This window comes from Candoia aspera, chromosome 2 (genome assembly GCF_035149785.1).
Source record: "Candoia aspera isolate rCanAsp1 chromosome 2, rCanAsp1.hap2, whole genome shotgun sequence".
Lineage (NCBI taxonomy): Eukaryota > Metazoa > Chordata > Lepidosauria > Squamata > Boidae > Candoia > Candoia aspera.
Window position 1 is genome coordinate 163,510,828 of NC_086154.1, and position 27,188 is coordinate 163,538,015.

A 27,188-nucleotide genomic window follows, 5' to 3' on the forward strand; every position below is an offset into this window, starting at 1 on the left:
TTGTAAAACTTTAATAAAATTCACATAAACACAGATCTTATTTAACACAAATGCAACCCCCAAAATGGGTGTCTCTCCAACTGAAGTGGCCAGGACCCTTAAATGTTCACAAAATTAGTTTCAAAGGAACATTTGATTTCAGGCTGGTGGATAAACAAGCATAATCTACACTGCTAGTAGATTTTCCTCAAAGCCAAAGACCCAGAAAAACAAGTTGATATTTTTCATAAGAGTTAAACATGATTTATCCCACTTCTTTCTGCATTTATCATGAGGAATTAATTGCACTGATCCTACTTCGGGGAGCAGGACTCAGAAGGAATGGCCAGGAGACAGCTGAGCTACTGCGACCTCTTCCTAGTCCATGCCAGTTTTGCCCTGTGACAGGGTAATCCTGGGTCATTAACTGATTTGTCAAAACTCATGCATTTGTTCACTTTGCAACATGACTAAGCATTCAGAGAATTATTCCTCAAGAAGGAGTTTCTTTCCTTTTTGGATGTGCATCAGAGAGGGGGAATCTATTGTATAAAATACTTCCAGGGCCTTGTTGCTTCTTTTCTCTTTTCCAATTTTTAACAATATGCCAATTGCAATTTTGCAGGGCCACCAGGGACGGACGGACTGACTGACTGACTGACTGACTGACTGACTGACTGACGGACTGACTATCTATCTATCTATCTATCTATCTATCTATCTATCTATCTATCTATCATCTATCATCTATCTATTTTATTTTTCCAATGCCCATCTCGAAAACGACTCTGGGCGGTTTACAAATGAATTAAAAACAGTAACAAATATCAATTAAAAAGATACATTATAAAATATACATATACAAATATAATAAAAACTCTAAAATATAAAATATGAAATATTTAGACTAAAACCCAAGATGGTAAAATCAGTCTTGTTAAAATTTCCCAGGGCCATATCATGGTGCCAGCCACCCACACAACAAACTGTCCCCCCTCCCACCCCAAGCGAGGTGGCACAGCCACGTCTTGAGTCCCTTCGGGAAGGCCAGGAGAGTGGGGGTTTGCCTTATCTCTGGGGGTAGCTTATTCCAGAGGGCGGGAGTTATGGCAGAGAACAACTATGTTCTTGAGCCATGAAGGCCAAATGCTAAGACTGATCTGGAGAGGAACAGGAATTATATATTTCTTTGGCCACTTGTTTAAGCAATGCTGCTTACAATGATTTTCACAGGAAATATTAGAGCCTTATGAAGGCCCCTAGGCCATTCTAGAAAAGAAAATGGAAAAACAGAAATCTAGAATAGAGGAATTTGTATATTATCAGAAAATCGTTGCAAGGGTAAATTCTTTGAATCGGCTGTGGACTGAATAATAGGTATAATGTTTATGGGGCAGGAAGGACAGAAGGGGGAAGGAGATCTGAAGGGAAGTTCTGTGCAAATTCATTTGAATGTGAGTTGAACTTTCTATATAATTGTGGATCTTGCCTTATCAGAGTCTGAGGACATGGGGTGAGGCCAGTATGTATGGTGTCATTCTTCTACGTAGATGTTCCAGAATGCCTAGGGAAGGCTATAGACATTCAACCAAACTAAAAATCATTTAACACTGCCACAGGGCAAATTTCTATGGTTTTATATCATAACTGAGATGCTTTCTTAGTTTTGAAGTTTCATAAGCCAACCTTGGTGATCAAGGCATACATGGTAAACTTTCTCCTCTTTTATCCTCACTATAATTTAGGATCAGTTGAAAAAGGATAATCTTTCAAAGTCATCCAATGAACTTGAGGCCTGAGTGGGATTTTGGATCTCCATAGCCATGGTGCACCTAGGTGACAGCACCTAGCCAACCTTAACTGATCATAATAAAGCCATGCAGGGATGAATAGTACCTGAAAGGGAAACACCAGGGAATCTAAGGATTATAACGTATAATCAAAACTCAAAAACATATCTTGGATGAAGGCAATGGTAAACCACTTTCATAACACTACCATGAAAGTAACATGGTTATGTCGATAAAGTCACTGGGTGTAGCTTGACTTGGAGACTTTACCATTATATCATCCCTGGTCCTAGTCTGGCACCCCAATGATTACAATGGCCTTGAATAAACAGTAGTTGTTCTTCTTTTTCCTCTGCTACTTGTCTACCTGAAATTCTTGCATTTCTTCAGCCTAACAAGAGGGAAGAAATATTTAAATTGAGAAAAATCAACACATTTATTGGAATTTGCAAAACAAATTCTTGAAAGCTGAATTTCACACATTGTTTCTTCAGGTGATAGATAATTCTGTTTCAGGCTTATTGGGTGGCATCTGTAAAAGTGCTACCATCATTCATGAGTAGTTTGGGATTCATAGTGTTTGTTTTGTATATGCGGAAGAGGTAAATGAGAACTTATTTTCCACTGACTTTACGTGCCAAAACATTGTTTAGCAATTTTCCATCCTCATAGGATGTGCTTGCCGTGTACCTTAACAGAAAGTTTTCTTTAAGTTCTGCTGTAACAATGATGCTCCCACAGCTTTCAGAGTCCTGCTTCTGACATTGCATGTTGCCTTAGGAGGTTCAGAATACAGTTGCTACTCAGCTATGGGAATGTGTCATTTAATGACCCCACTGGGTGTTGACCACTTCCAAACCCAAAGGCCACTACTATCCTTTATAGTCTGTAATCAGGGAACAGGAGCTTGGGCCTTTTCAGATACTGATGGACCTGCATAGTTGATGAAGAGGGACTTAAGGGGTTCAGTAATATTTGGAGGCTCCTGAGTTTCCCAGCTTTACATAAATTACTTGAGATCTATATATCTGAAGAATCCATACTTTTTATCACCAAAAATCTCCATGATTCTTCCAATAATTACCAGAGGCTTTCCTTGATGTGCTCCAAACTTCTGAAGTGAAGAGGAGCTGGTACGAGGGATTGATCATATGTTGCATCTCAAATATGGAATGTCCCATGTATGAGGAAACTTCATCTGGCATATTTTACTTATTATATTTTTAATCCATTCTGCAACTAGAATTTTAAATAAATCCTTTTGGTGCCCATCAAAGATTTTGTTCTTCTCTCAAGCCTTCCCAGGCAAAATTTGCTGGGTGATTTTTTTTGTTTTTGTTTTGTTTTATACTAGCTTTTATTATCTGACGTTTTCCTGGGTTACCTTATGATTATTGTTTATTTTATATGATACTTCTTGTATTTTTCTGTGAATAATTTGTGTGAGTGGGTATCCATTCATGCAACAGGACTTCTCTTTCTTCTTCTCTCTTATTGCCCTTGCATCTGTAGGTCTTCTCGGGAATGTCACCCGATCCTCTGTAGAAATTTGGGTGCATGGGCAGAGATCTACAGGAGGAGGGGCCAATGGACCATCATTTTCATCATAAGTTGAAACTTCCATGAGAGGGGTTTCCCCTTGAAGGTTGACGTGCAGTGGAGTTCAATATCTGGTCATGACCGCAGTTTATTAAAGATTGCAGTTTGAAATAATGAGCAGAGCACTAAATAATGAATTTAATTAAGAGAAAAAAATAAGTATGTTGGGTGTCTGTGAAACTAAGAGAAAGGGAAAGGATGTAATAGATCCAAATGAAGTTTAAAGAAGAAAAAGCAGTATATAAAGCTGTGTATGAATATGGTAGAAGCAGAGATCACTTACAAGGATAAAAAGATAAAGTTAGGTGCAGTGAGAGGTGTTGGTGTAATCTACATTTTGCTATCTTTATTTTTCTCACCATGTGCCTTAATTTATTTTGCATTCTATTTCTTCTTTTCTGCACTTTGCCTGACACCACATGCCCCAAGTGGGAATAGCAGGATTGATATGCATGTGTGTAAGAATTACAGCCATCCATTCAAAATCAGAGAAAGGCTTGTATTCAAAGCATTGCATAATGCTTTGAATACAATACAGGCATAAGTAGACTTGCAGACTAGTTGTTCTGTGTATTAAGGCAAAGGAATAAAAAACAGCACTGAAATATAGTGGATTAGAGTGAGTCTGGGAGAAGTGAAAGCTACCATTCCTTTCCATCTTTTGGGGGTGCATCCCACTTCATGCCAGCAGTCTTTCTTCCAGAAAATACAGACCATGGTCCCAGAAATAAAATCTATCTTGGTGACATTTTCTGTAGTAGTCATTCACTTGCAGTGTTTTTCTTTCCATTTCAAGTCCCTTTCCATGCCAGAAAAGAGAAACAGAAAACTCTTGGCTCCTGTCTAGTGGTTGCAACTCAGATATGGTAGCTCTGGATAGTAGGGAAAAAGGTTGGATACTGAGAAGGAAGAGGAAATGGGGATGGATAGGCAAAGCTGATGGAAGAACCTGCCCAAAGCTCTGGCATATACTTCAACATTACATTTACATCTTTAACATTTAAAGCTTAGTACACTATCCCAAGAGAGCCAGTTTGGTGTCATGGTTAAGGCACCAGGCTAGAAACCGGGAGACTGAGTTCTAGTCCTACCTTATTAGGCACAAAGCCAACTGGGTGACCTTGGGCCAGTCCTTCTTTCTCAGCCCTAGGAAAGATGCAGGGGCAAACCACTTCCAAAAAACCTTGCCAAGAAAACTGCAGGGACTTGTCCAGGCAATTGCCAGGTGTCAAAAACTGACTTGAATGAATCAAATATATCATCTGTCTCCTGAATATAATTTAACTCTTTTGTTTTCCTTCCAAGCACGTTTTTAAGCAGCTCCCCACTCTTTGAAGATATCCTCACACTTTCAGGCATTGAATAGTGATGTGGGTGATTATTTCATCGTTTAATGAAGATTTCTCCATATTTGACAACCTGAACTTCTACATGATGGTCAATTCACACATGTGTGGATGTGGTAACTATCAAGTGAAGAACATACATGTGATTAAACAGCCCTTCAAAGTAAAATTATATGCTAATACTCACTTAGAATTTCATTTTTCTTTGGCAGGTTTATTTGTCCTATTCTTTTATAAAAGGAAATGGTCAAAGCTGCACTTTGCTGAAAAAGACTACAATGCTCGAACCCTTTCCCTGTTCTTGCTCTGCTACTAAATTCATTTTTTTAAAATTATAATGGAATAACATTTGTAAACAAGCAGACTTTCCTAAGAGTATGAACCTTGATCAATTTCAGAGGTGTGCCAGGATTTTGGAGTTAGACTTTCAAATGAAAATTCCTTTCAAAAGTGGAAGTGTCCTTGCCTTTGGACAGATTTAGAGTACTGCTTATTGGCTACTTCAGGGTGATGTGTGTGCACCCTCTCTCCTTTGGTGGCTAGTCACCCTCATCTGCTGTGATTCTCCTGTTATTTTCTCTAAAGAGCACTGTGCTGGTGGCTATCAGTGTAAAGAGATAACCATGATCATTTGGTATCTTTTTGGGATAGTGTGTGTGTGTGTGCCTTTGAGTCAGTGTTGGCTCCTGGCAATTGCCTGGACAAGCCCCTGCAGTTTTCATGGCAAGATTTTGGAAGTGGGTTGCCACTGCCTCCTTCCTAGGGCTGAGAGAGAAGGGCTGGCCCATGGTCGCCCAGCTGGCTTTGTGCCCAAGGCAGGTCTAGAACCATGACACCAATCTGGCTCTCTTGGGATAGTGTATTAAGCTTTAAATGTTAAAGATATTAATGTAATGTTGAAGTATATGCCAGAGCTCACTGGGACCACTAATAATGGGACTAGAACAAGTTCCTGCAGTTAGTGTAATGTTGAAGTATATGCCAAAGCTCACTGGGACCACTAAAACGGGAATAGAACTCATGATCTCTCAGTTTCCAGCCCAGTGCCTTAAACAGCTATGCCAGACTGGCTCTCCAGGAAATTACATGTCCCCAGAATAATTTCCAGACAGGTAGCAATAAAAACCAGAATAGAAGAAATATTTTATGGCGTAAGCCAGCTCTCCCCAAGGTGTTGACCTCCCAATTTGTTGGAGTTCAACTCTCAAATCCCCAGCTAGCCAAGAGTTCAACACATCCAGATGACATCAAATCATAAAATTGAAAAGGTCCTTTTAGGCCATTAAATCCAACCTCCTCCTCAGTGAAAGAATCCAGATTGATCTCCAGTCTTTGCCAGAACACATGAAGTGAAACTGCTGCAGCTCATGAAAATTGATTTTGCTGTCAAGCTACTCCTATGGTTAGAAATGTTTTCTTACAGTTCAGCCAGAATCTACTTTTCTGGAAGACCATTATTTCACTTCCTATGTTCTGGGACAATATAGAGTAGTCTCTGATATTTGAAAAGTGCTATCATGTCCTGCAATTATATTTTTTCAAGGTGAAACATACCAGATTTCCTTAGTCTTGTCATACTTCTGATCATCCTGATAAGCACTTCTCCATCTCTTCATGTTGAAGATTGTCAGAGGACCAACTCCTTGATACTTCATTGCAGTTTGATGCGGAACTGTTGATTAGCTCTCTGAGAGTGCAGCGATGCCATCCACTCCATATTTAATTCGCTTGCTAAACAGAATGCTTTCTTAAAGTCAAGAATGCTGTGTAACATCCACAGCATTCTTACAATCCACAAAAGAACATCAAAAGATGAAATAAGGCTTGTTCCTGAAAAGTCCATGCTGACTTATAGTAATCACTGTATTGTTTCAAGATGCTTACAGATAGTTTGTTCTGTGCTCTGATATAGAATCTCCTCCAGTACTGATGTCAGTCTGATTGCAATCTGGTTCACAAGATCCTCTTTTCCCCCACTTTTGAAGATAAGAACATTCTTCCAGCTATCTAGTATTTCACATTTTCTCCAAGATTTCTCCAAGATAATGGATAGAGATTCAGCCAGTCAACTAGTTTCTTCAGTTGCTGTTCAGTCATTTTTGACTTCCTAACCTGATATCATTTCGCCAGGATTGTCTGCGGCTGCATCTTTAAGTTCTTAAAAACTCATGCTTGTGTCATTAGTGATAATATCCAGCCATCCTGTGGGCCTCTTTTTTTAGCTGCCTTCAATTTTTGCAAGAATTAGGGTATTCTCCAACGATTTTTGCCTGCACATTATGTCAGCCCTTCAAGGTAGTCCAGAGAAGAAACACAAACCATGAATACTAACACTACCTTTATTGTAAGGTTACAGTAACAGAATCTTGCAAGTCTGAAAGCATTTCTCCCCTCTTCCAGAAAACTGGGGAGGGTCCCATCTGAGACATTTCTCACATCCCTTTTCTTTCTGTGGGCTGAGATACCTTTTGCATGTCGGTTGTCTAGTCTGCAGCTCTTCCTCCTGTCTCTCAGGGTCATTCCCACATACCATTACGCATTATATATCCAAAATATTTTTTAGCTTCATTATTAGTGGTCCCAGTGAGCAGTCTGGTTTTACTTCACCTAGAACTGAATGATTCTTTCTTCTTCTTGTATTTTCAATCATTTTCCCCAGCACCTCAATTCAAAGGCACCCACTTTTCTTCGTTAACTTTCTGACAGTCCAGCTTTCACAGCCATTCCTTACAACTGGAAAAACCATAACCTTGACAATATGTTGCTTTAGTTGCCCGTGGGGTGTTTCCATACTTTAATTTTATCTAGATTGGTCCTCAGTTTTCTCCCAAGTACTGATGTCTGCTTATTTCATGGCTGCAGTTGCAACACTTCTGAATTTTTGAGATTTGGAAGATAAAAGTCTTATTACTTCAACCTTCCCACCTACTTGCATTGGATTAGCATTACCTGTCGACATGATCTCAGTTCTTTTACTATTGAGCCACAGACTGGATTTTGCACTCTCTTCTTGTACTGCATCTTGAACAAGAGATACTTTTTCCTTGCTTCTAGTCATCAAAGTGGCTATCAGCCCTTTGCTATCAGCCCAAAGCCATCAGCATATTGTAAGTGGTAATTTTCATTCAAATTTCTATTTCTTCTAGTCCAACATTTCTCATTATATATTCTGCATATGTTAAATAAATGTCGTGATTGTATACCACCTTGGTGCACACCTTCCCCAGTTTTGAACCATTTAGTAACTCCATTTTCATTCTGACTGTTGTTTCCTGATCATCATCCAAGTTCTTCAGTAGGCAGAGGAGATGGCCTGATACATGCCAGCATTTCAAGGCTTTCCAGCCTTTGCTGTGGTCTATACAACCAATAGCCTTTGTATAATCAATAGAGCAAAAAGAATTGTCTTTTCGGAAATCCCTTGCTTTTTCCATTTCCAGTTGGGTGTCAGCAATGTGGCTTCAGGTTCCCCTGCTCTCCTAAATCTGATTTCTACATCTGGCTATTCTTGTTCCATGTATTGTTGAAGACTGAATTTCAAAATGTTGATTATTGTCTTACTGGAATGTGAGGGAAGTGCAAATACTTGGTAGTCTGTCTGAGCATTCCCTAGCAGTCCCCTTTTTTGGTATCAGAATATAAATTGGTCTTTTCCTGTCTCTTGGCCAATGCTGTGTTTCTCACACCTGCTTACAAACTGCGGTGCACATAGTACTTTAACTGCTGGTGTTTCATCAACTCCTGCAGCTTTGCTAGTTGCAGAATTTTTTAAGGCCCAGTTTTATTTCAGGATGTGTAGTTGGAGTTCAGTGATCAAATCTTCATATGTATCATCAATTTGGGATCTTTGTACCACTATTCTATATATCTATGCTGTCTCTTCTTTACATTTTCTTCCTCATGAATATCTTTGCCTTCTGCGTCTTTTATCATGCCCTTATTTGGACAAAATTTTCCCTTGATTTCTGTAATTTTCTTAAATAAAACTCCCATCCTTCAGATTTCTTATCCTCAGTTTCTTTACATTTCGTATTTAGTTACAACTCCTTGTGTCTTCTTGCTTCTCTGGAACTCAGCGTTTAGTTGGGCAAACTTTCCTCGGTCTCTGTTGCCTTTTCCTTTCTCTCTTTCATCTGCAGTTTTCAAAGTATTTGCAAACAGCCATTAGGTTTCTTTTGCTTTTTGCATTTCAGGATATTTTTTTTTCTTCATCTTCAATTATGTCTTCAATTTCAGTCCAAAGTTCTTCAGGCATTCTATTCATCAGATCTAACCCATTAAATCTATTCTTTACTGTACTTTCACTGCATAATCATGTGGAATATTGTTGAGATCAAATTTTGTTGCTCTGATTATTATTATTATTATTATTATTATTATTATTATTATTATTATTATTATTATTTCTTCAGTTATAATTTTATATGAAAGAGTCTATACCAGGTCTTATTTTTGCTAACTCAATAGAGCTTCCCTATCTTTGTTCTCAGGATATATAGTCCATTTTATTTCACTACTGTCCATCATTTACATGTATTCAGTAGTCTTTTAAGTTGTTAAATATTTGCTGCGAACATTGAATTTTCTTAGCAGAACTTTATTAGCCTGTCTCCTGCTTTGCTTTTGTATACAAGGCCAGATTTTCCCTTTATTCAAAATGCTGTTTTCCTTCCCGCTTTAGCATTCAAGTCTCCTCTAATTAGGATGACTTTTTTGCTGTTGTGTTGAAAAGGTTCTCCAAGTCACCATAGAACTCTTTAATTTCCACTTCCTCTACATCTCTGATCAGAGCATAATTTGGAGCACTGTAATATTGGTTTGCTTTGGATTCAAAATCAAACCATTCTGTCACTTTGGGGGTTATATCTGAGCACTGACTTTTATATCCTTTAATTAATAACTGGTAGCTACTCCATCCCTTTTAGGATTTCTTTTCCATAGAAGTTATGGGCCTCCTCTGATATGAAATGACTATGCTAGGCATTTCCAGTTCACTGATTCCCAAATGTTAATGTTCACTCTTGACATTTCTGCTCTGACAACATCAAGTTTGCCTTGCTTAATGGATCTGACATTCCACATACCAACAGTATAAAATTCTTGGCAGCGTCTAACTTTCCTTTTACTTCTGGGAACATTGGCAGCTGGAGATCCTTTGGGATTGAATCCAGCCACATCATAAACACCACTGCTACTTGTACTTGCCCTCTGCTTTTCCTCTGTAGCTCATTGGATATTTTCTGACCCATGGGGCTCATCTTCCAATAGCATGCTGACATCGTCCCCATGATGAATGTCTGTTTGGTTTTCTTGGCAGAACACTGGGGTGAGTTGTCATTTCCTTCTCCGGCGGATGATAGTCTGTAATGGAATGTGAGAATGACCTTGGATGATGGGGGTGGGGCAGGGAAGAGATGCTGCCTAGGGAACGATTTGATAAAAGAGGGAGGAGTCTGCAACCAAGTAACGGGCAGAGAAAAATTTAGAAAGGACCCGCCTTAAGGATCAGGCAGTAAATAGGGATGGTGGGAGATTTGTACTTTCAGGCTTGCAAGATTGATGTCAGCCCTCCCAGGTAAACCAGACAGGAAACACAAGCAGATGAGCTACTTCTACTTTATTGTTAGGCTACATTAACAGAATCTTGCAAGCCTGAAAGTACAAATCTCCCGCCTTCCCTATTTATCGCTTAAGTGTTCAAGGAGGGTCTTTCCTAAGTTTCTTTCTCTGCCCGATTTTATCAAATCATTCCCTAGGCAGCATCTCTTCCCCACCACCCACCCACATCTACCTAGATCATTCTCACATTCCATTACATAGCCTGACCCTCATCTGTCACCCGCCATTCATGAGTGATCCATCTCAGAATGTATACTCCTAACAATATAGCTCAGAGTATCATTGGGATGTGCATACCCTTTTGCTACTCCAAAGTAACAATCCAAACAAAGGAGAGTTATCAATTTGGCCCTGGGCTTTTGAGTTCACAGACCACGTTTTCATCAAACTGAGGGTGGAATCCTCCCTCAGGATGCTCAGTCTTGTTGCCCAAGATTGAAGGAAAAAGTTGTCCACAAGACAGGTCAGGAATTTTCCCAGAGGACTACAGTGAGTGGAATTTTTTTGCAAAGAGATGTATCAAGTTCATTTCTTGGGTTTATTGTGTCAGGATGAGTATTTTTAACATGCAACTCAAACCTTCTCTTTCTGTTTCTTTTGAACAAATTATATCTTTCAGTTGCTGTATTCCTTTCATGAGAATCCTCCCCCAAGTCTCAGTTATATGATCGATAATAACATTTGCCTTCTTAAATTAAGAGTTCAAGCTCCCTGGTTTATTTATATAGTTCTATGCTTAGCATCAGACAGTGAAGATACTTCCTGATTTTTCACAAATGCAGTTATTCTCTTTTAACCTCTTAGCATGCCCAAACCCTTATCTGAAGTTCTGGATTTATGTCTCCAACCTTCACAAGATTCAATTTAAAGTTATTTTGCCCATCTTATGTATGGCTACCTCCATTCTTCCCAGTCCTTATGAGCTGCAGCCCATTGCATGCCAGCAGTCTGTCCTCCAGAAAATGCAGGCTGTAATCCCAGAAATGAAATCTCAACCTGATTCTGTAGCAGTCATTCACTTGTGGCCATCTAGTGGTCATCTGGGCTTTTGCAGATGAAATTTAGTAGCCTAGAGCTGCAAGATGTTCAGTTAATAACAGTTGCTGTTTTAGGCAGTATCTTTTCTCTCCATGTGGATAAGAAGGAAGGAAAAAGGTTAGTGGGCTTGATGAGTCTTGGAAGGTGCTTTATTACATCCCTAATCTAGGCACCCAGGAGAGAGCATTTGGGGAAGGTTGGCATAAGCTTTTGTATCCAAAAAGAGGCAATTCATGAAAGCTTGCTCTATGGCATAATACATTTGTGAAGTTTATTCTTTTGCTCCTCTTCTTTTCATAAAACATTTGTGATTCAAATGAGCAAGATAATAAGAACAGTGCAGTAATCATGGGTTAACCCCATTGCCCAAGCAATGACAGCTGAAGCCATTGCTGTAGCATCCTTTTCATTTGGGATCAACTCTGTCCATACTCCGGAGACCTTCAGCATCTGAGTGGGCAACTGTGCACTCACCCCTCGCAGATAAGCAGCTCAGTCAAGCTGTAACACAGCTTGAACCCCAGTGCCTTAAATTCATGTGTACAAAGCACACAGGACATATTTGATCAATTGAAAGCCATCATGGCTCTCGATCTGTACATATTTGTTCATTCTTCTGGCACCACAAGTCTCTTCATGGGCTTGTGGGAGAAACAGGCTTTTGTTACAGAGTGATTTCAGATGGAGGACATCCAAAGGCATTTGGGCTCTTGATCCTTTTTTGGCCCACCACTGGTGTTAAAATCTTACATCAAAAAGTATTTGCCCACTGCAGCCATAATCAGTTGGTGCAATAGCCTAGTGATTACAGTGTGGGTACACAAATTTGCAGATCGATCAACAGTCCCCCTTTTGGGGGAAATGGGCAGTGATGACATTTGTTAAATAAAACAACCCTAACCCATTTGGTGGGGGGAAAAAATCGTGAGACAACCAAAATAATCAATTGGTGCATGATGTAATGAATTGGTGCATGAAACTCACTGGCAGACAAAAACATTTTGCTGGGCAGAAAAGGAACAAGAGCTCTATTAGTCTGCTCTTCACTCTTTCCCACTTTAACATCTTCCTTCTGGTAAGGAAAAAATGGGAAACATGGGAGGCTTACAAGTGAAAGAAGATATCCCCTGGGCCCTGTAACATTCTGTGATTTGGGGCCAAGGAATTCCACAATCAAAGACTCATCTGGAAGTGCTTGTGGTTTCTGGGTTCAAGAACAGCCTTTGCCAATCAAACCAGCAGCTACAGTATTTAGGCAACTACAGTATCTTAAAGAGACATGACTTCATTATATGGTAAAACCTTATATAATATAATGAACTCTCCATTTGCCAGGCTTTGTTCCAGTGATTTATCTCATTTGCTAATGATATCATTACTCAAATGTGGGTTAAACCGCTGAGCTGCTGAGCTTGCCGATCGGAAGGTCGGTGGTTCGAATCCACGTGACGGGGTGAGCTCCCGTTGCTAGTCCCAGATCCTGCCAACCTAGCAGTTCGAAAACATGCAAATGTGAGTGGATTAATAGGTACCGCTTCGGTGGGCAGGTAACGGCATTCCGTGTAGTCATGCCGGCCACATGACCACGGAGGTGTCTATGGACAAACGCCGGCTCTTCGACTTTGGAACGGAGATGAGCACCGCCCCCTCGAGTCGGACACGACTGGACTTAATGTCAAGGGAAACCTTTACCTTTACCTATGTCATTTGCATAGTGGCAACATAGCAGAAATTACATGAATCCCTGCAGTGCCATTCTCTTCTATTCAACAGACATTCCTGAATAATAGACACCCGATCCCCCTCCCCATTGCCTTTTAGAACAAGATTTCACTGTATATCACAATGGAATACAAATGAATAGTGTAACTTCTTTTTAGCAGCACACAACTGGGGATTTTTTAAATGTATACCTGTAAGGGTCAACTGGGTTCAAATGTGGTCTTAGTACAGAGATATTTATTAAGAAGCCAACACAAATTACAAGTACCTCTTTTATGGATGCACTGGATTTACATTCATGGCACATCCAGACTTATTACCACACAAGATATGATGGTCATAACGAAACGCATGAAGCAAATAGGAAAGAAAAATATTCAAGTACCCATGAGAATTAAACAGTGGGGTTGTATGGTAAAAATCATAAAGGATTATACTCTTTTTAAAGCGCTAACCAAAAAAGCCTTTTAAAGGAAGTTCATCCAAACTCCTCAAAGTGTTTCAGCTCCTTGATTGGAGGATGATGACCTGCCCCAAATTTGGAAGGAACATCTAGAGTTTGAAAAAAGATTTTGGATTGTCTGAAAAGAGTTGAGCCTTTCTGAAGGTTTATTATTGCAATCAACTGAAGAAGACCTCCTGTGATTAAAGATGTTTGTGTTATTTAGATTTTTAAAAAACTGTTGTGTAACACAATGTGAGTAACATGTAGTATAAAAAAAGGCCATGGAGATCTTGTCCTTTTCTCTTGTTTACAAAGCCCTATAATTCAGGGTCATCCAATTAAAAGCAGGAAATTCAGAGCAAATTTCCTCACTACTGATCTTTAGCACTATCTACCCATCCTTGAGCTGTCATGATATTGACCATCCCCCTTGCTGATTTCCCTGCCTTGTCTCTATTCTCAATCACAGCCAATCACCTAACTTCCCCCCAAGGTACATCCTAACATATTTTACCCACCTTGGATGGTGTCAGAATAAGCGGCAAATATTATCTTAATACCAATACCAATTACTTCTGTACTTTTATTAAGATTATCCTCAAAAAAATTATTTCAGCTTCTTTTTGCAATCCTTGACTGCTGTTTCCATTTTCACTTTGGTGTAAAGATTAAAAGAATCTTTACACCCAACTGGTGTAAAGGGTACAGATTAAAATAATCTTTAAAAAGTGTTTGGTTTCAATTCCCGGGAAGAAAATAATCACTCATGTTCAAATGGAGGTCTTCCATTCCAGACCTCTAGGCTGCGTTACAGTTCAGGAAGAGCACCAAAGAAAAGAAGGAAACAGTTTCTGTAGTATTTTGAAGACAAGTTGCAAGTGGCAGACTTTTAAATAAAATAGATAGATAAGAGTCAGACAGACAGACAGACAGATAATGGATAAATGGGGGACAGATCCTCCTTGACTTGTCCCTGACTATGGGAATATTGCAGTCCATTTTAAAAAATACATTGAATTAATTTGGTGAGTGGTCTGTGGCTTTTCTGGCCACTGTAGTATAAAAACATGAGTGCCCTCCTTATAATTGATGCACTACACATATATGATTCCTGTCACTAGCTAGGTACAAAGTATCTTTTGAAAAGTTGCCTGATTGATTGTTCTTAAGACAGGCATTTAGTCTAGTTAAATCCAGCTTATTCTTGATCATGCAATTTGCTTGGTGCAAAAATTGTCCTTGGCTACTGTTCCAAGCAATGCTTAGGTGTGGCCACCAGAGGGGGCAAAGGGAAGCAAATCGATGTGTTAGTACATAAATACTGTACATCCAAAGCGTTCTTTAGAGCTATTGTGGGGGAGCCATTCTTGAATCAGGGTCGGAAATTCACTCTCATATATGTGGGCATAGATCAGTGGCAGGCACTCTCTTTAACATCGAATTGAACAATAATTAGAAATATGCTGATGTACTTTGTGAATTCAGAACTGAAGATTTTCACAAGTCATGCAAAGTTTCATTTGCTGAATCAGACAAACATTCTGCTCTAATGGGCAGGTGCACTGTGACATAGAGGGTCCCAGTTCAGAATATGCAACTTCCACAATCTTATTGTAACCAACAAAGAAAGAGAATTTAGAGCAGTGTTTTTCAGCTTTGGCAACTTGAAGATGTGTGGACTTCAACTCCCAGAAAGCTGGCTGGGGGATTCTGGGAGTTGAAGTCCACACATCACAAAGGTGCCAAAGTTGAGAAACACTGATTTAGAGAACTGCAGAAATTACGTTTTACAGCAACTAATCTGCTTGAAACGTGCAACCTTTTGGGGACTCTGTCAATTCAATTCAGATTGAAGGGAACGGCTGTCACGTTTGGATATATCTCCAAACAGAACTTCTTGCATGTAGAAAAACAGGAACGTCCTCCGTAGGTGCACCTGCGGAGCCTGGCTGGTGGTGGGAGTGCTTTGCAGCACCAGAGAAATGGCTCTCTCTCTACTCAGAGCCAGTCTGTTTTGGAGGAGAGGAATGGCCTTTCTTCTCATGCCTCCTGATTTTGGTGATAATCCAGTCTGTGGCAACACCCTCTCGAAAATGACTTTCCTTAGACTCACGAGTGCCATTTAGGGGCTAGGCAATCCTTTTCGTTCTCCCAGACATTTTTACACTCTTCTGCATGTCTGTTTTATTTGTCACTGTTTCTCTTTGGATGCTGCACTGCATTTTGATACGATTGTTGTAGCATTTTAAAATGTAATGTTGCAAGCAGCTGAGAAAGCTACACAGATTTCATGTATTTTATTTCACAGTAAGGAGGATGGTCTGAGACTGCTGAACTTTTCAGATCAGTTAGCAGCTGCCACCCAGCTGGGTTTTCAGCCTCCTGCAAACCTTGCAACACATCTTAGCAGGAATGTGAGGCTCCCATATGATTTACAATACAGTCCATGTGCAATGCCTCCGACTCTGAACCTCCCCCAAGGAATTTCCTTTTACCTATCCACAGCCAATCCTCCCCAGCATTCCTATCATCCAGAGTTGTTCCTTGCCTTTACACCCTTCCCACATTTTTGCTCCAACTCCTCTTTAGATGATCGGTCTGTCATTCTTTGTTCTAACCATGAAATGTGTAGATTCTGTGGGGCATCTGCTGCACCATCTGTGTTCAGTACAATTTGTTCAGTTTCCCTCTCCAGCATCATGATCCTGTGATTCCAGCCAAACCCAAAAGTGCCCATGTCTGCACTGGCTGTCAGTATCTGTAGTAATTCAACCTATGTACAGGACACTGTTGTGAAGACTTTCCTATGGGTCAACCCAACTGTTAACTAGAACTCAGGGCATCTTGCGTAGAACTGCCATCTCATCAAATCGAAGTAGTTATTTTTGTCCCCAGGAGCTGGGGCAGCTTACCATCAGGCGTCCAGATAGAGGAAGCATAGAGGTTGAAATTTGCTTACTTTCAGCACAACCGTGTATCACATATCTTAAGGCTAAAGTTAACAGATCACTGTTCATCACTGGAACACTCATCTATAAAAGTAATAACAAAGTCATCACAAAAACTTAAAAAGGAAGTTCCAGTATAGTTTTTGATCAACTGATTTTGAAACCATGTTTTTCTTCCTTATTCATCACTGCTACTGTGAATGTGTAACCCTCTTATACCTTTTGGCTCCTGTTGAAACGTCATAGATTTATACAGTGTAAAGGAAACAGGTTTTACTTTTTTTTCTCTCTCCCCCCTAGAATCCTAAAACTCCCAATATTTTTCTTCACACAATATACAAACTCCAGATTTTGATACCAAAAATGCAGTGTTAGCAACCAAGCTGGAGAAGTATAAAAGGGAATATGTACTGTAAGGAAGGTATCAGTGGCTACTAGCTATCAGCTTTAAATACTATATTCTTAGTACTGTGCCACTTGCTGGACAACAGCAGCTGGAGATCCTTGCATGTGTCTCCTGCTTTTAGGCTTCTGAATCAGTCATCGTGGGATCAGAATGCAAAAATAAATGTGCCTTTGATTAAGCATCTTCTTACGTTCTTACCTTTACCATGATCTTCCAGCTCCACTGACTGGTTTTTAGTAAATGCGTTCCCACATATGGGAATGATTAAGGAGTTATTCCATCTTGATCAATCATCAAAATAGGTCCTCACTTTTATCCCTGTCTAACTTTTTAAAATGTAACTATAAACAGGGGATAGGAAGAGTAGGCATAGGAGAGAGTAACTATAAACTAGGAATAGAACGTATTTTTAAGTTGGCAAAGTATGTTAGTTTAAGAAAAATGAATTATTGTGTACTAGATCTGACTTGAATTGAATGCAAATGTTTGTGCCTCACAAAGAAGCAAAGTTACTTGAAATCTTTTTGAAAGGTTTTTTTATTTACAGTGCTAAACAATATATATATTTATATATCTCATCCTCATAATGTCTGTGCCATAGAAAATACTGCAGATGGATCTGCTTTAATTTACAAAGAAAAACAACAGAAGAACCTGACAGGAACAAGGGAGAAATCAAACTTTGGTCCCCTAATTAAAAAAAACAAAACACCCAAAATGGGGGGAAAAAAACACACTGAATCACATATTACTTTACACATTAAAAACAAGCTTTGCCTCCAGGAAGAAAAAAGTTCACCAGATTCAGCTTGCTGCCTGTCATTTAAATTTGTACAAAATGCATTAATTAAAAACTGTAAATATTTTTTTTTAAGTAAAACACATTTCACTGTATTATTGTCACCACCACCACCACCACCACTACATTTTGCCTTTTTCCTGCAATAGAAAGGGAACAGGCACAGCACAGGAACACAGCATGGCAAACTTCCCTGGCCCTGGACTTCCTGTGTGCCAAATGTGATTTAACCCTTTCAGCACCATAGAAACTCCACAAGGTTGTGGAAGGGGCCAAGAGGAATGGGGACGTGAAGTGCTTGACTGGAGCAGGGAGCAGTTTGCAAAGAGGTGTCGAAAGCAGAGGCATGTGAGGATCTCAGGCAGCAATTGTGAGGGTGTTCTTGGGAAGAGATCGGAGGAAGCCGTGTTTCTAGAGACTGGAGCTATCTGAACAGAGGGTGAAGGATAATGAAACTGTGGGGAGCACTGTAATATGGAAACAGATCTTGGGGCTGGAGAAAAGCTTCCTTCAGCTTCCTCTTGACAGAAAGCACATTGACTCCTCTTCTTCCTCATTTGCAGCTACAGCACTAAAGAGGCTGCCTGCACAGACGGAGGAACGAAGCTGTGCGGATAGTTGGACGGTGGAGAAGAGGATGCGGATGGAATGAAGAGGATCAAGCTGAAGAGCCATTTTCTGTCTTCTTTCTTTTTGGGTCAACTTCATCCTTCAACAGAAAAAGATGGATGTATTTGATGAGATACGCTTCGGCTTTGATACAGGTGCTTCTAGGCTTGGTTGACTGACTGAGTGGAGATCCAAAGAGTTGATGGCATCATTTGGACCAGCCAGCAATTTAGAAGCTGGGCCTACTTTGAACCCCAGATGTTTCTATAAAATAGCCTTATTCATCATAAGAAATGGAAACTCCCCACAGCACACATTGAATTCTAGTAAGTTTTAAAGCAGAAATTGAGCCTAGGCGACCCAAGTTAGTCTTGTGACTAGCAAATACCACATGTGTGTGTGCGTGTATAACTTCTTTATTTGTGCACATGTTAAATTTCTTGTCTGATACTAACAACCCTTTTGGGTTCCAGATACCACTTGCAATTTTATGCTGTGGTCTGAGGACCAATAATGTTTGAAAAACAGCCACAGTCTTGAGAGAGATTGGTATTCTTACCCATGTTTTAACTTTTTAAAATAATAATAACAATAAAATTTCAGAAGTCCTGCAGATACTATACTATTATCATTTTCATCTTGACACCCAAGAGTGCAGCGAGCCCTTTATTTGATCCATTTGTGTTACTTATTGTTTACTGACTACTATACAACGAGTCTGTGGGAGAAGCAAGAATGGGGAATGACTCTGAAGAACATATTAAGGGTCACTCCCACCAATCTCCATGGAGGGACTTGCTACCACAGTTCAAAGTCTTGCCTCACATTACAAATTGCCTGACCCTATATTCTACTTGTACCAATACTTGTACCAAGGGCCTTCAGAAAGTTTTCCATATAATCCTAAGAACAGGTACATAGCTTTGTAACAATTTCCCCTAAAAATGGTGTGCAACTTCTTGTTAGCTGTCAGCTCACACCCAGGCCTGCAGTTTCAGATGCAACCTTGCCATGATCCCTAGGAATATTGAATGTAGGACTCAGTCCAAATCTATCTAAAGATGAAGACTAACTTCACAACATACTTATCATACTCAGTTATCATATCTGTTGCTTTTATACAAAGGAAATTGCTGTAGTGTTGACTCAGCCCCAGGACACTGTCAGTGCTCTATTAATGCTAACATCAATGCGGTTGCTTGCTTTCCCTGTACCTGCCCAGTAAGGCATTCCTTAACATACTAAACATAGCTCCTACTCACCTCTTCCTGCTTCTTTTCTGCAGATCGTTTTACTGCATGTGTATCTGGTTCCCGTTCATTCTCATCATCTTGGAATTAGGGAAGGGTAAAGAGTAAATCAGTGTTAACTAACCAGCCATGAAATTAACTTACCAAAGAAAGTTTATGAACTATGTAGATAGTTTGCTCTTACCTTCATCTTCATCATCCTCATCATCTACATCCTCAGGATTTGCATCTTCATCATCTTCCTCTTCCTCGGCCCCATTTTCATCATCCTACGTAAAGGAAAGTCACAGGATAAAGCAATTGCCGCCTGCCAGACAGGACCTCAAGCCATTATCCTCACAAAGCTAACTCCAAAGGTCTTTGCCTATACTGTATTTATGTGTGTTTATTTCAACTCCACCCCCCAAGACAGGTTGAAACTATAGCTACCATTACTGCATAACACATATAGCCCACTCTTCTGAGGAGCTGAGTGTCCTGTTCTAGCAACACTCAGCAGCAAAACTGCTTAGTTTCATCAGCAGGACTGTGCCATGGCCCTGTTCTGTTTTTTCCCCTCCTATACCAATAGCTCTCTTGCTTTAGAAACGGATTCAGAATGATAGATGTGCTTGAGTGGTTGGTGAGGCCTACATAGTGAGAAAGAACCAGGGTGGATGTGTGCACATTCCACACACTATCTTATGCATTTAAGCAATTGATCCTCTGCTTAAGGCCTAGACTTCCCAGATGTATTTCCTTTAAATGTGTTGACACTATAACTCCAAGATTCCCAGCCACATGTCAAGTCCTAGTTCTGACTTTGAAATGCTGGGTCAGATCTTCATAGATCTGTCATTGGTTTTTTTCCTGGCAAATATTTTGTGGCTAACACCTTTGAGTACCTTTTAGTAGCAGGCCTGCTTTGCTTGTAATTATGGAGGTGATCCACAGTCAGGCTTCATCTTGGTTTTTGGTTTTTACAGGTTACTCTGATGAAAAAGGCAGTCCTATGCAAAAGGCTGAATCAAAGTCCCAGGACACCACTGTTAGCTACGCAGGAGAAGGATGGAGAAAAGGACCGCATGGTAGTGCCAGGCACAGAGGTACATATATGATGAGCCCTGGTTGGAAACAGAATGCTGTACTGTACAGATGTGGTCTTTTGCAGCAATATATTTTAATGGATCTTGTGAAAGTTCTCCTTGTATCTTCTCCTCCTTTTCCTTTAGGGACTTCCTCATTTTCATCTAATTTTGGCTAAAGCTGATAGCACAAGTTATCTTGCCACCAAGAAGACTTTTGCATTGTATAGATCAGAGATAGAGCTTTCCAGAGCATTTTCCTCCAGACTCTACTCCAGCCTTACTCCCCTCTCTGCACAGAGAAATGACTGCCCTGAAGAGTGGGATGGGTTTTTACAGGAGGAGGGAGCAGCTTGATCCACCAATATCATACTGAATCTAGAAAGTTTCTAGAAGAAGGAAAAACCCACACCCACTGTCTGAGAGTAAAACATTAAATTGCATCTTCATAACCTAACACTACACAACGCTGCTCACTTGTAGGTTCTCTTCAAAGCAAGCTGCAAGAAGTAGAAGTGATTGCGGCCGCTAACAGTAATCTCACTTGCCCTCTTTGCTTCTCCAAGGCAGAGAAAACTCCTGCCATCTGCGTGGACTCCCCCCTGCTGGCCCCCGAAGAGAATGCATTCAGCAGATGCAGGAGAACTGACCTAATAACAGCCTTGCTCAGCCAAAGGGAGCCACATCTTTTGGAATGCCTGCCAGTCATGCAGCTGTTAACCACAAAGTACTTACCAGGAAAAAAAGAATGATGGGTCTATGAAAAACTGACCCAGCATCTCAAAAACCTCTGGGCTACCCCTCTCTCTACCTGCTATTTGGTATGAAAGGAGGGAAAGGAGCAGCTCCTGCTCCTCTTTCCTAATTTTTCTCACTGCTGGAATTCCAGGAGCAAAACTTGGGAAGCCTCCCTGGCCCTTTGACCTTTTTGTGGCTTCTGCAGATTCTCCTTCACCCCAAGTCTTCAGTTCTTCAGTGCCTGAAGTCTGAGCTGGTGGGAACTGTGTAACATTTGTTTGGTCCATTTTCTGGATCATCTGTTGCTGCTGGATCCTACTCCACCTCTCTCCGGGCTCTCCTGGAGAGTTTATCTGTAAAAAGTGGGGCTGGAAACTGCGCCACCATGCTGCTTTCAGAGGTGTGCTTTTTCTTCGCAACTCCAAAGTGCCATTGGTTTGAGCAAAGTAGCAATGAAGAAAAGGGATGGCTGCCTTGTGAGATGCCCCTCCCCTTTTCACCAAAGCTCTCTTTCAATGGGCAGACTGTGTTTGTGGTTTCATCCTGTCAAGCACCATAGGCTTGGTTCAATAATGATCATGACAAGCAATGCAGAGGGTCCATCGAAAAGGTGTGGGATGGGCAGGACCCACGCATTGCCTCAGCTCGCCCTCTTCCTTTGGGCCTCCTCCTTGCCATGCCCTCTTACCGCTTGCTCCCCCACAAAATACAGGCCCAGTTACCTCTATGATCTCTTTCTTGTCTTTGCGGGCAGACTTCTCCTCATGCTTTTCCTTCTTCTCTTTCAGTTCCTAAAAGAGGGGACACGAACTACATTAATGTCACATTTGGCGTGGTCAGTATAACAAGATACATGGCAAAAGCTGAAGGAGTGACTCAGCCATTGTTTTCTAACATCATTTAATGAAATGCAAAAGCAGCCAGGATTAAACCTAAGAGGGAACACTGGAGGTAGGCTTTGTACTTTCTACAAAAATCACAGCATGTCATTGAAATCACACAGGCCTGTTATTTTTACACCTGTAACAAATAAGGAAATCCAGATAAGGCAAGCCACACAGAAAACCAACTGAGGCTTTGCCAATATTCAGTAGTTGTTGCATAATTTACCTATAGCCTTACACTCCAAACGGCACCTTCTTTCACTAAACATGTGGCACAGTTCACCAGTCCATCAGCATCCTTTTAATTGGACGTTGTGGAAAATAACTTCCAAGTGGGTTGTGCCCTGTCCCTTTCCTATGCTGCTGTCTTTAGTGATGCATAAAATCTGCAACCTGCTGTAACAACATCTCATGAAATAAGTGCTGATCCTTATGGTTGCTTCTTAAGTACATTAGATAGTAATAATCCCCAATATGTTCAACATGGCTTCTACACACCAAATATTACTTCTTTCTAAACAAGGACTCCTAAATGTTTCTAAGAACGTCAGTACAGAAAGTGGCTTTCTCTTATCTCTATAATCCTTGTGATGGTCCTTTAAGACAGACCTGTAGCTTTACAGATGGGAGTTCAAACCCTGTCTGTACTACATAGTGCACTCTTCTACTTTAGCAAACATGTAACACAATTGTATTCCAGTAACTGTCTCTGCAACTACTAACCAATTACTGTGGTTAAAAATAAGCTTATTGAGACAGCAGAAACAATAAGATGGAAGGCAGGAAAAGTGTCCCAGGAATATTCTACAATTTCTTTTTGTTTTTTGTATTGGGAATGTGTATAGGAGGGAGAACTGTGTCTTTTTTTAAATAAAACTGAAGTCTACATCACTTCCTTGAAGGCCCAGCTGCACAGTAGTCACATTCTCCTTAATGCAACTGCAGCTACAATTACAGTGTAGACAAATCTAAGATGATGGAGAGATAGCGGTGGGGGGGGGGGGAATGGTACAAGGTATCCTGTAGATGAGAAAGGATCCTTATAGAGCTGACAGCCCATCATTTTCCACTAGGGGGCATTGTGTTATTTTTGAAGACAATATTTCTGACGCCTGCCAGCCACAGGGGAGCCAACTCTGGCCTAGTTACATGCTAATCTCACCTGAATTGATCGTTTTCATGGCATATCAACAGCATCCAAATTTGTAGCTATCCCTCCAAACGAACTTTATTCTACACACCTGGTTCTCAAATGAAGCTTCCATGTTATCCCCTTCTTTTCCAAACCCAGGGGCTTCACAATGGGCACAGTTCTGGATTTTCTCTGTAAAATAGCTACCTTTTCCCTGTGCCCATCCTGCTATTTAGTGTAGTTTTCTGAACTCCCAGATGGATGGTCTGTGTCCAAAGCTGTGGTTCACAACGGCCTTAATCCCTAAAGTCCCTCAATGCAGGATGAAAGACTAGACATCAAACCACAGGACAGATATCACCCAGTTATACAACAGCAAATAACTGTTCAGATCAATTAATCTATGAAGGATGCTGCTAAATTGGGTCCAACAAACAACACAGAAGGTGATACTAAGCAGTATCCCTTCCAAAACAGTTGCACAGAATTAAGTATATAGTCCTGTGCTACAAAAAGCACTGCCTTACCCTATATGGAAAATTATTCAACCAAGTTCCAGTTCTCTTTGGTTTTCCTCACAGTAATGGCAAAGCAGAAGCGCGGCTGAGCCCTCTGCAACATTTAACCTTTATCCCCGTGTCCCTGGCTGCTCTTAGTATTGTTTCAATTAATTATTTCTTTTCCTTTTCAAGCCAGAGGGGGCCTGCACAGCTGGTAAAAAAAACATTGGGCAAGCTCCAGCCCTGGAACACTGGCTATTTGCTGTCTGCATTTTCCATTTATCGCCTCGTTTTCCAACTGCAAAGGTGTCCTGTGCCATTGCTTGCCCTTCTCTGTACAGGCATGAGGGAAGTGTGCAGCACAGTCCCACTGGATTCCACAGTTTACTTCCAAGTAAATACGCAAGGGATTTTGCATCTTAAAACCCTCTGTGTTTCATTCCACATGGAAACGCTTGATGAAAAAACTCCCATTCATGGTACTGTAGCTATCATGGCACTGTTTTTGTTATTTTTGCTTCCCTTTTCACCTCTTCAATTAATTTCAGGCTGGTCTTATTCATAAACTAGTTGATGGAAAGTAAATAAAGGGCAGAAAAAACTGCTGCCTGCTATGACCCCATCTCACACCCACACCTGAAAGATTTATGCGATTGTTCTGAGGGTTGTGTTGTCTTATCCTTTGGGGACCATACCCTACAAGAATAAGGCCAGTAACCCATTTTCTGCTTCGCTGAACCCAGTAACACCCGCTGCTTCCAGAACAGATGTGCAGAGAGAGTATCCTGCTAACGGTCGAATCCATAAAGCCTCCAATACCTAAAATCTGACGCCTCCGGAGACCAGGGACGAGTCGGCGATGGGAATGGAAGGACGCATATGTTGGCAACCTGGCAGGCAAGCGCGAGCCCGCGCGCACCCCCGCCCTTTAATTGCCTTCCATTTTTGTCTGGCTTTGTGTTGCGCTCCTCCGCCTCACGGCTTTCTTCCTAATACAGCGAAGCGGTTTAGCCTTCTCTGCCCTCCAAAGCACCCCGGTGGGAAGATCGGCCTTCTTCTTTCCAAGCAGCGCACCTTTCGAGCGCTAAGCCCAGGGAAGCGCGTGCTTTTGAAGATGAAGACCCCTCACCATTGTTGCCTAACGGGGCTTTCAAAAGAGAGAGAGCGATTTCCCTCGGCGGAACCATGACGCCTGCCTTTACCACCGCCAGTTTCTAAAGGCAAAGAACCTTTGGCAAAAATAAATAAATAAATAAATAAATAAATAAATAAATAAATAAATAAATAAATAAATAAATAAATAAATAAATAAAGGTTCGCCTGGCAGCCAAGGGCGCTTGGGGTTAATGGCCACCGAGGGCAGGGCGGGGGAGGAAGGACCGAAGCCCACACACCGTCTCTGAGCGCGCGCGGAGCGTTTTCCGACCCGAATCTCCAGCCCGGAGCCGCTCATTTCCAAGGAAACAGAAAGCGCGCGCGGGGCGCAAGGAGGATGAGGGAGGGAGGAGGGAGAAGGCAGGAGAATCAAACCCGCGAAGGCAGGCTGACGAGCGCGTCTTTCTTCCCCTCCTCCCCAGCTGCCTTTCCGAAAGAGTCCTGGCACGCCGCGATAATTTCGGAACGGACCGAGCTTGGAAAGACCCGGGGGTCCTAAGCCCTGCGCGCAGCGAAAGGCTCGATCTGAGCTCCTCACCTTGGCTCCGAGCTCCACCGGAGCCTCCTCGGCAGGCTTCTCCGACATCCTGGCAGCAGCGAGAATAAGGCGAGGCAGACCAGATGCAGCTTCGAAGCAGGAACCTGCCAGCCGCTGCTTCTCTGCTCCCAAGCGCCAGGAACAAAATCCTTCTCTCCCGCGACGAGGCTGTGCCAGAAAAAGGGCTCGGTGACGAGAAAGCGGGGAGGGAGGGGCCTGCGGGGAGGGAGGGAGAGATTAGAGGCAGAGGGGAAAGCGAGCGGCGAGCGGGAATGAACGGCTCGCGAAGCGGCCGCGCTGCGTTTTGCAAAACCAAAACCAGATAGCTTTGCAAATAATTATCTATCGGACGGGTTAAGGGAGATTATGCGGTCCAGAACTGCGCTGAAAGCCATGAACGTGAGCTCGCGCTCTGCCCTTGGGGACGCTGCCGTGTGCGCTTTGTCCTCTGTTCCTTTGTTTGCCCTTTCCTTCGTCTGCACCGCCTACACCCGATCGCGCACGCCCTTTGTACTTCCCCGCGTTATTTATTCCAATTAACTAAACGCCTATTTTTGCTTTCCGACCAACGATCACGAATATTCGCAGCTCTTCTTGTCATCCGGTCTGCCATTCTTGATTGTGATAAAGCATGTGGCAATATTGTGTCCGGCAGGAACCCCGAGTTCCTGTTGCAGTGGCAACATTTGGAGAGATTGCCACTTTACAGCTGTACGTTGTATAATGCCACCCTGCAGCTCTCTCCATACGCTCCGAGTGGATTGGTGTTCGAAGTTCCGAAGGATTAATTTTGCCAGTATCAAAACTTTACATTTTTAATACAATTTGCCAAAGTGCAATCGTTAAGTAATCTTGTATGTGTCCTTGGCCTGCTGTGAAGGTTTCATGAGAAAGTCTACAGGCAAGGATTCCTTACTTCTGCCATACTTGTTACCTGTCACACTGGATTAAAAATGTAAGTGCCAATCCCTCCTAATGATTTGTATGCAGCCAGAGGATATAATTAAATTGATTTAATCTGAAGAATATTGGAGTGTAAGAACTACATGACACCATAAATAGAACCATAGTCTGTGCAACTGCCTCTAGATAATTGTCCTCAGTGTTTCTGGGGACAAAGAAGCAAAGTTCCTGCTCTGCTACCTGTCCATCCACACACCCCAGCTGTTCCACAGTATCTTAGAAGGATGGCTTTATTAATAATCCAAAAGCCATGCTATTTGGTAGCTGTGTCTTTAGCCCATGACACCCAAATCCCAGCTTCAGACAAATTAGGAAGTAGTAGCCAAACCTTAAAGGTCTGCTGGATAACCACATTCCAAATGTGGAAGTCTCTCACCTGGATCCTGTTTCAGTGCCACTGTAGTTGACAGCAAATTCAATACATCTTGAATGTAAATCACTCTTATAATCCAAGGAGTTCAAGTGTTCTCTGCAACCTTTTTCCTTACTGTGAAGTTTTAATATTGTTTTGCTGTGTTGTAATGTATATGTGTTAATCAACTATCCTATAAAACAGTGGAAATATAGCATCTAAATAACTAATAGACTGGTGTGGAATAACCTTGATTTAGGATGTTTGTCCAATTCAAGGCAATATCTTGGTGGACTGCATACATCCTGAACA

General features: G+C 41.4%; 1 protein-coding gene across 1 annotated transcript; it reads right to left on the reverse strand.

The window, feature by feature from the left end:
* Nucleotides 1-17,411: 17,411 nt before the first annotated feature.
* Nucleotides 17,412-25,954, reverse strand: PTMS (parathymosin). Its single transcript, XM_063294675.1, has 5 exons — nucleotides 25,562-25,954; nucleotides 22,075-22,143; nucleotides 19,735-19,819; nucleotides 19,563-19,630; nucleotides 17,412-18,400 (listed from the first exon to the last, which is right to left on the reverse strand). Exons 1-5 carry the CDS (start codon nucleotides 25,607-25,609, stop codon nucleotides 18,350-18,352), a joined length of 321 nt encoding a protein of 106 aa, XP_063150745.1. The 5' UTR covers nucleotides 25,610-25,954; the 3' UTR covers nucleotides 17,412-18,349.
* Between the last annotated feature and the right edge of the window lie 1,234 nt (nucleotides 25,955-27,188).

Excerpts from the sequence above, each read along its gene's own strand:
- PTMS (XM_063294675.1), bottom strand. The coding sequence starts at position 25,609 with ATGTCGGAGAAGCCTGCCGAGGAGGCTCCGGTGGAGCTCGGAGCCAAG. Across the intron at positions 19,820-22,074 it reads ACAAGAAAGAGATCATAGAG|GATGATGAAAATGGGGCCGA; the intron begins GTAACTGGGCCT and ends TCCTTTACGTAG. Across the intron at positions 18,401-19,562 it reads CAGAAAAGAAGCAGGAAGAG|GATGAAGTTGACCCAAAAAG; the intron begins GTGAGTAGGAGC and ends TTTCTGTTGAAG.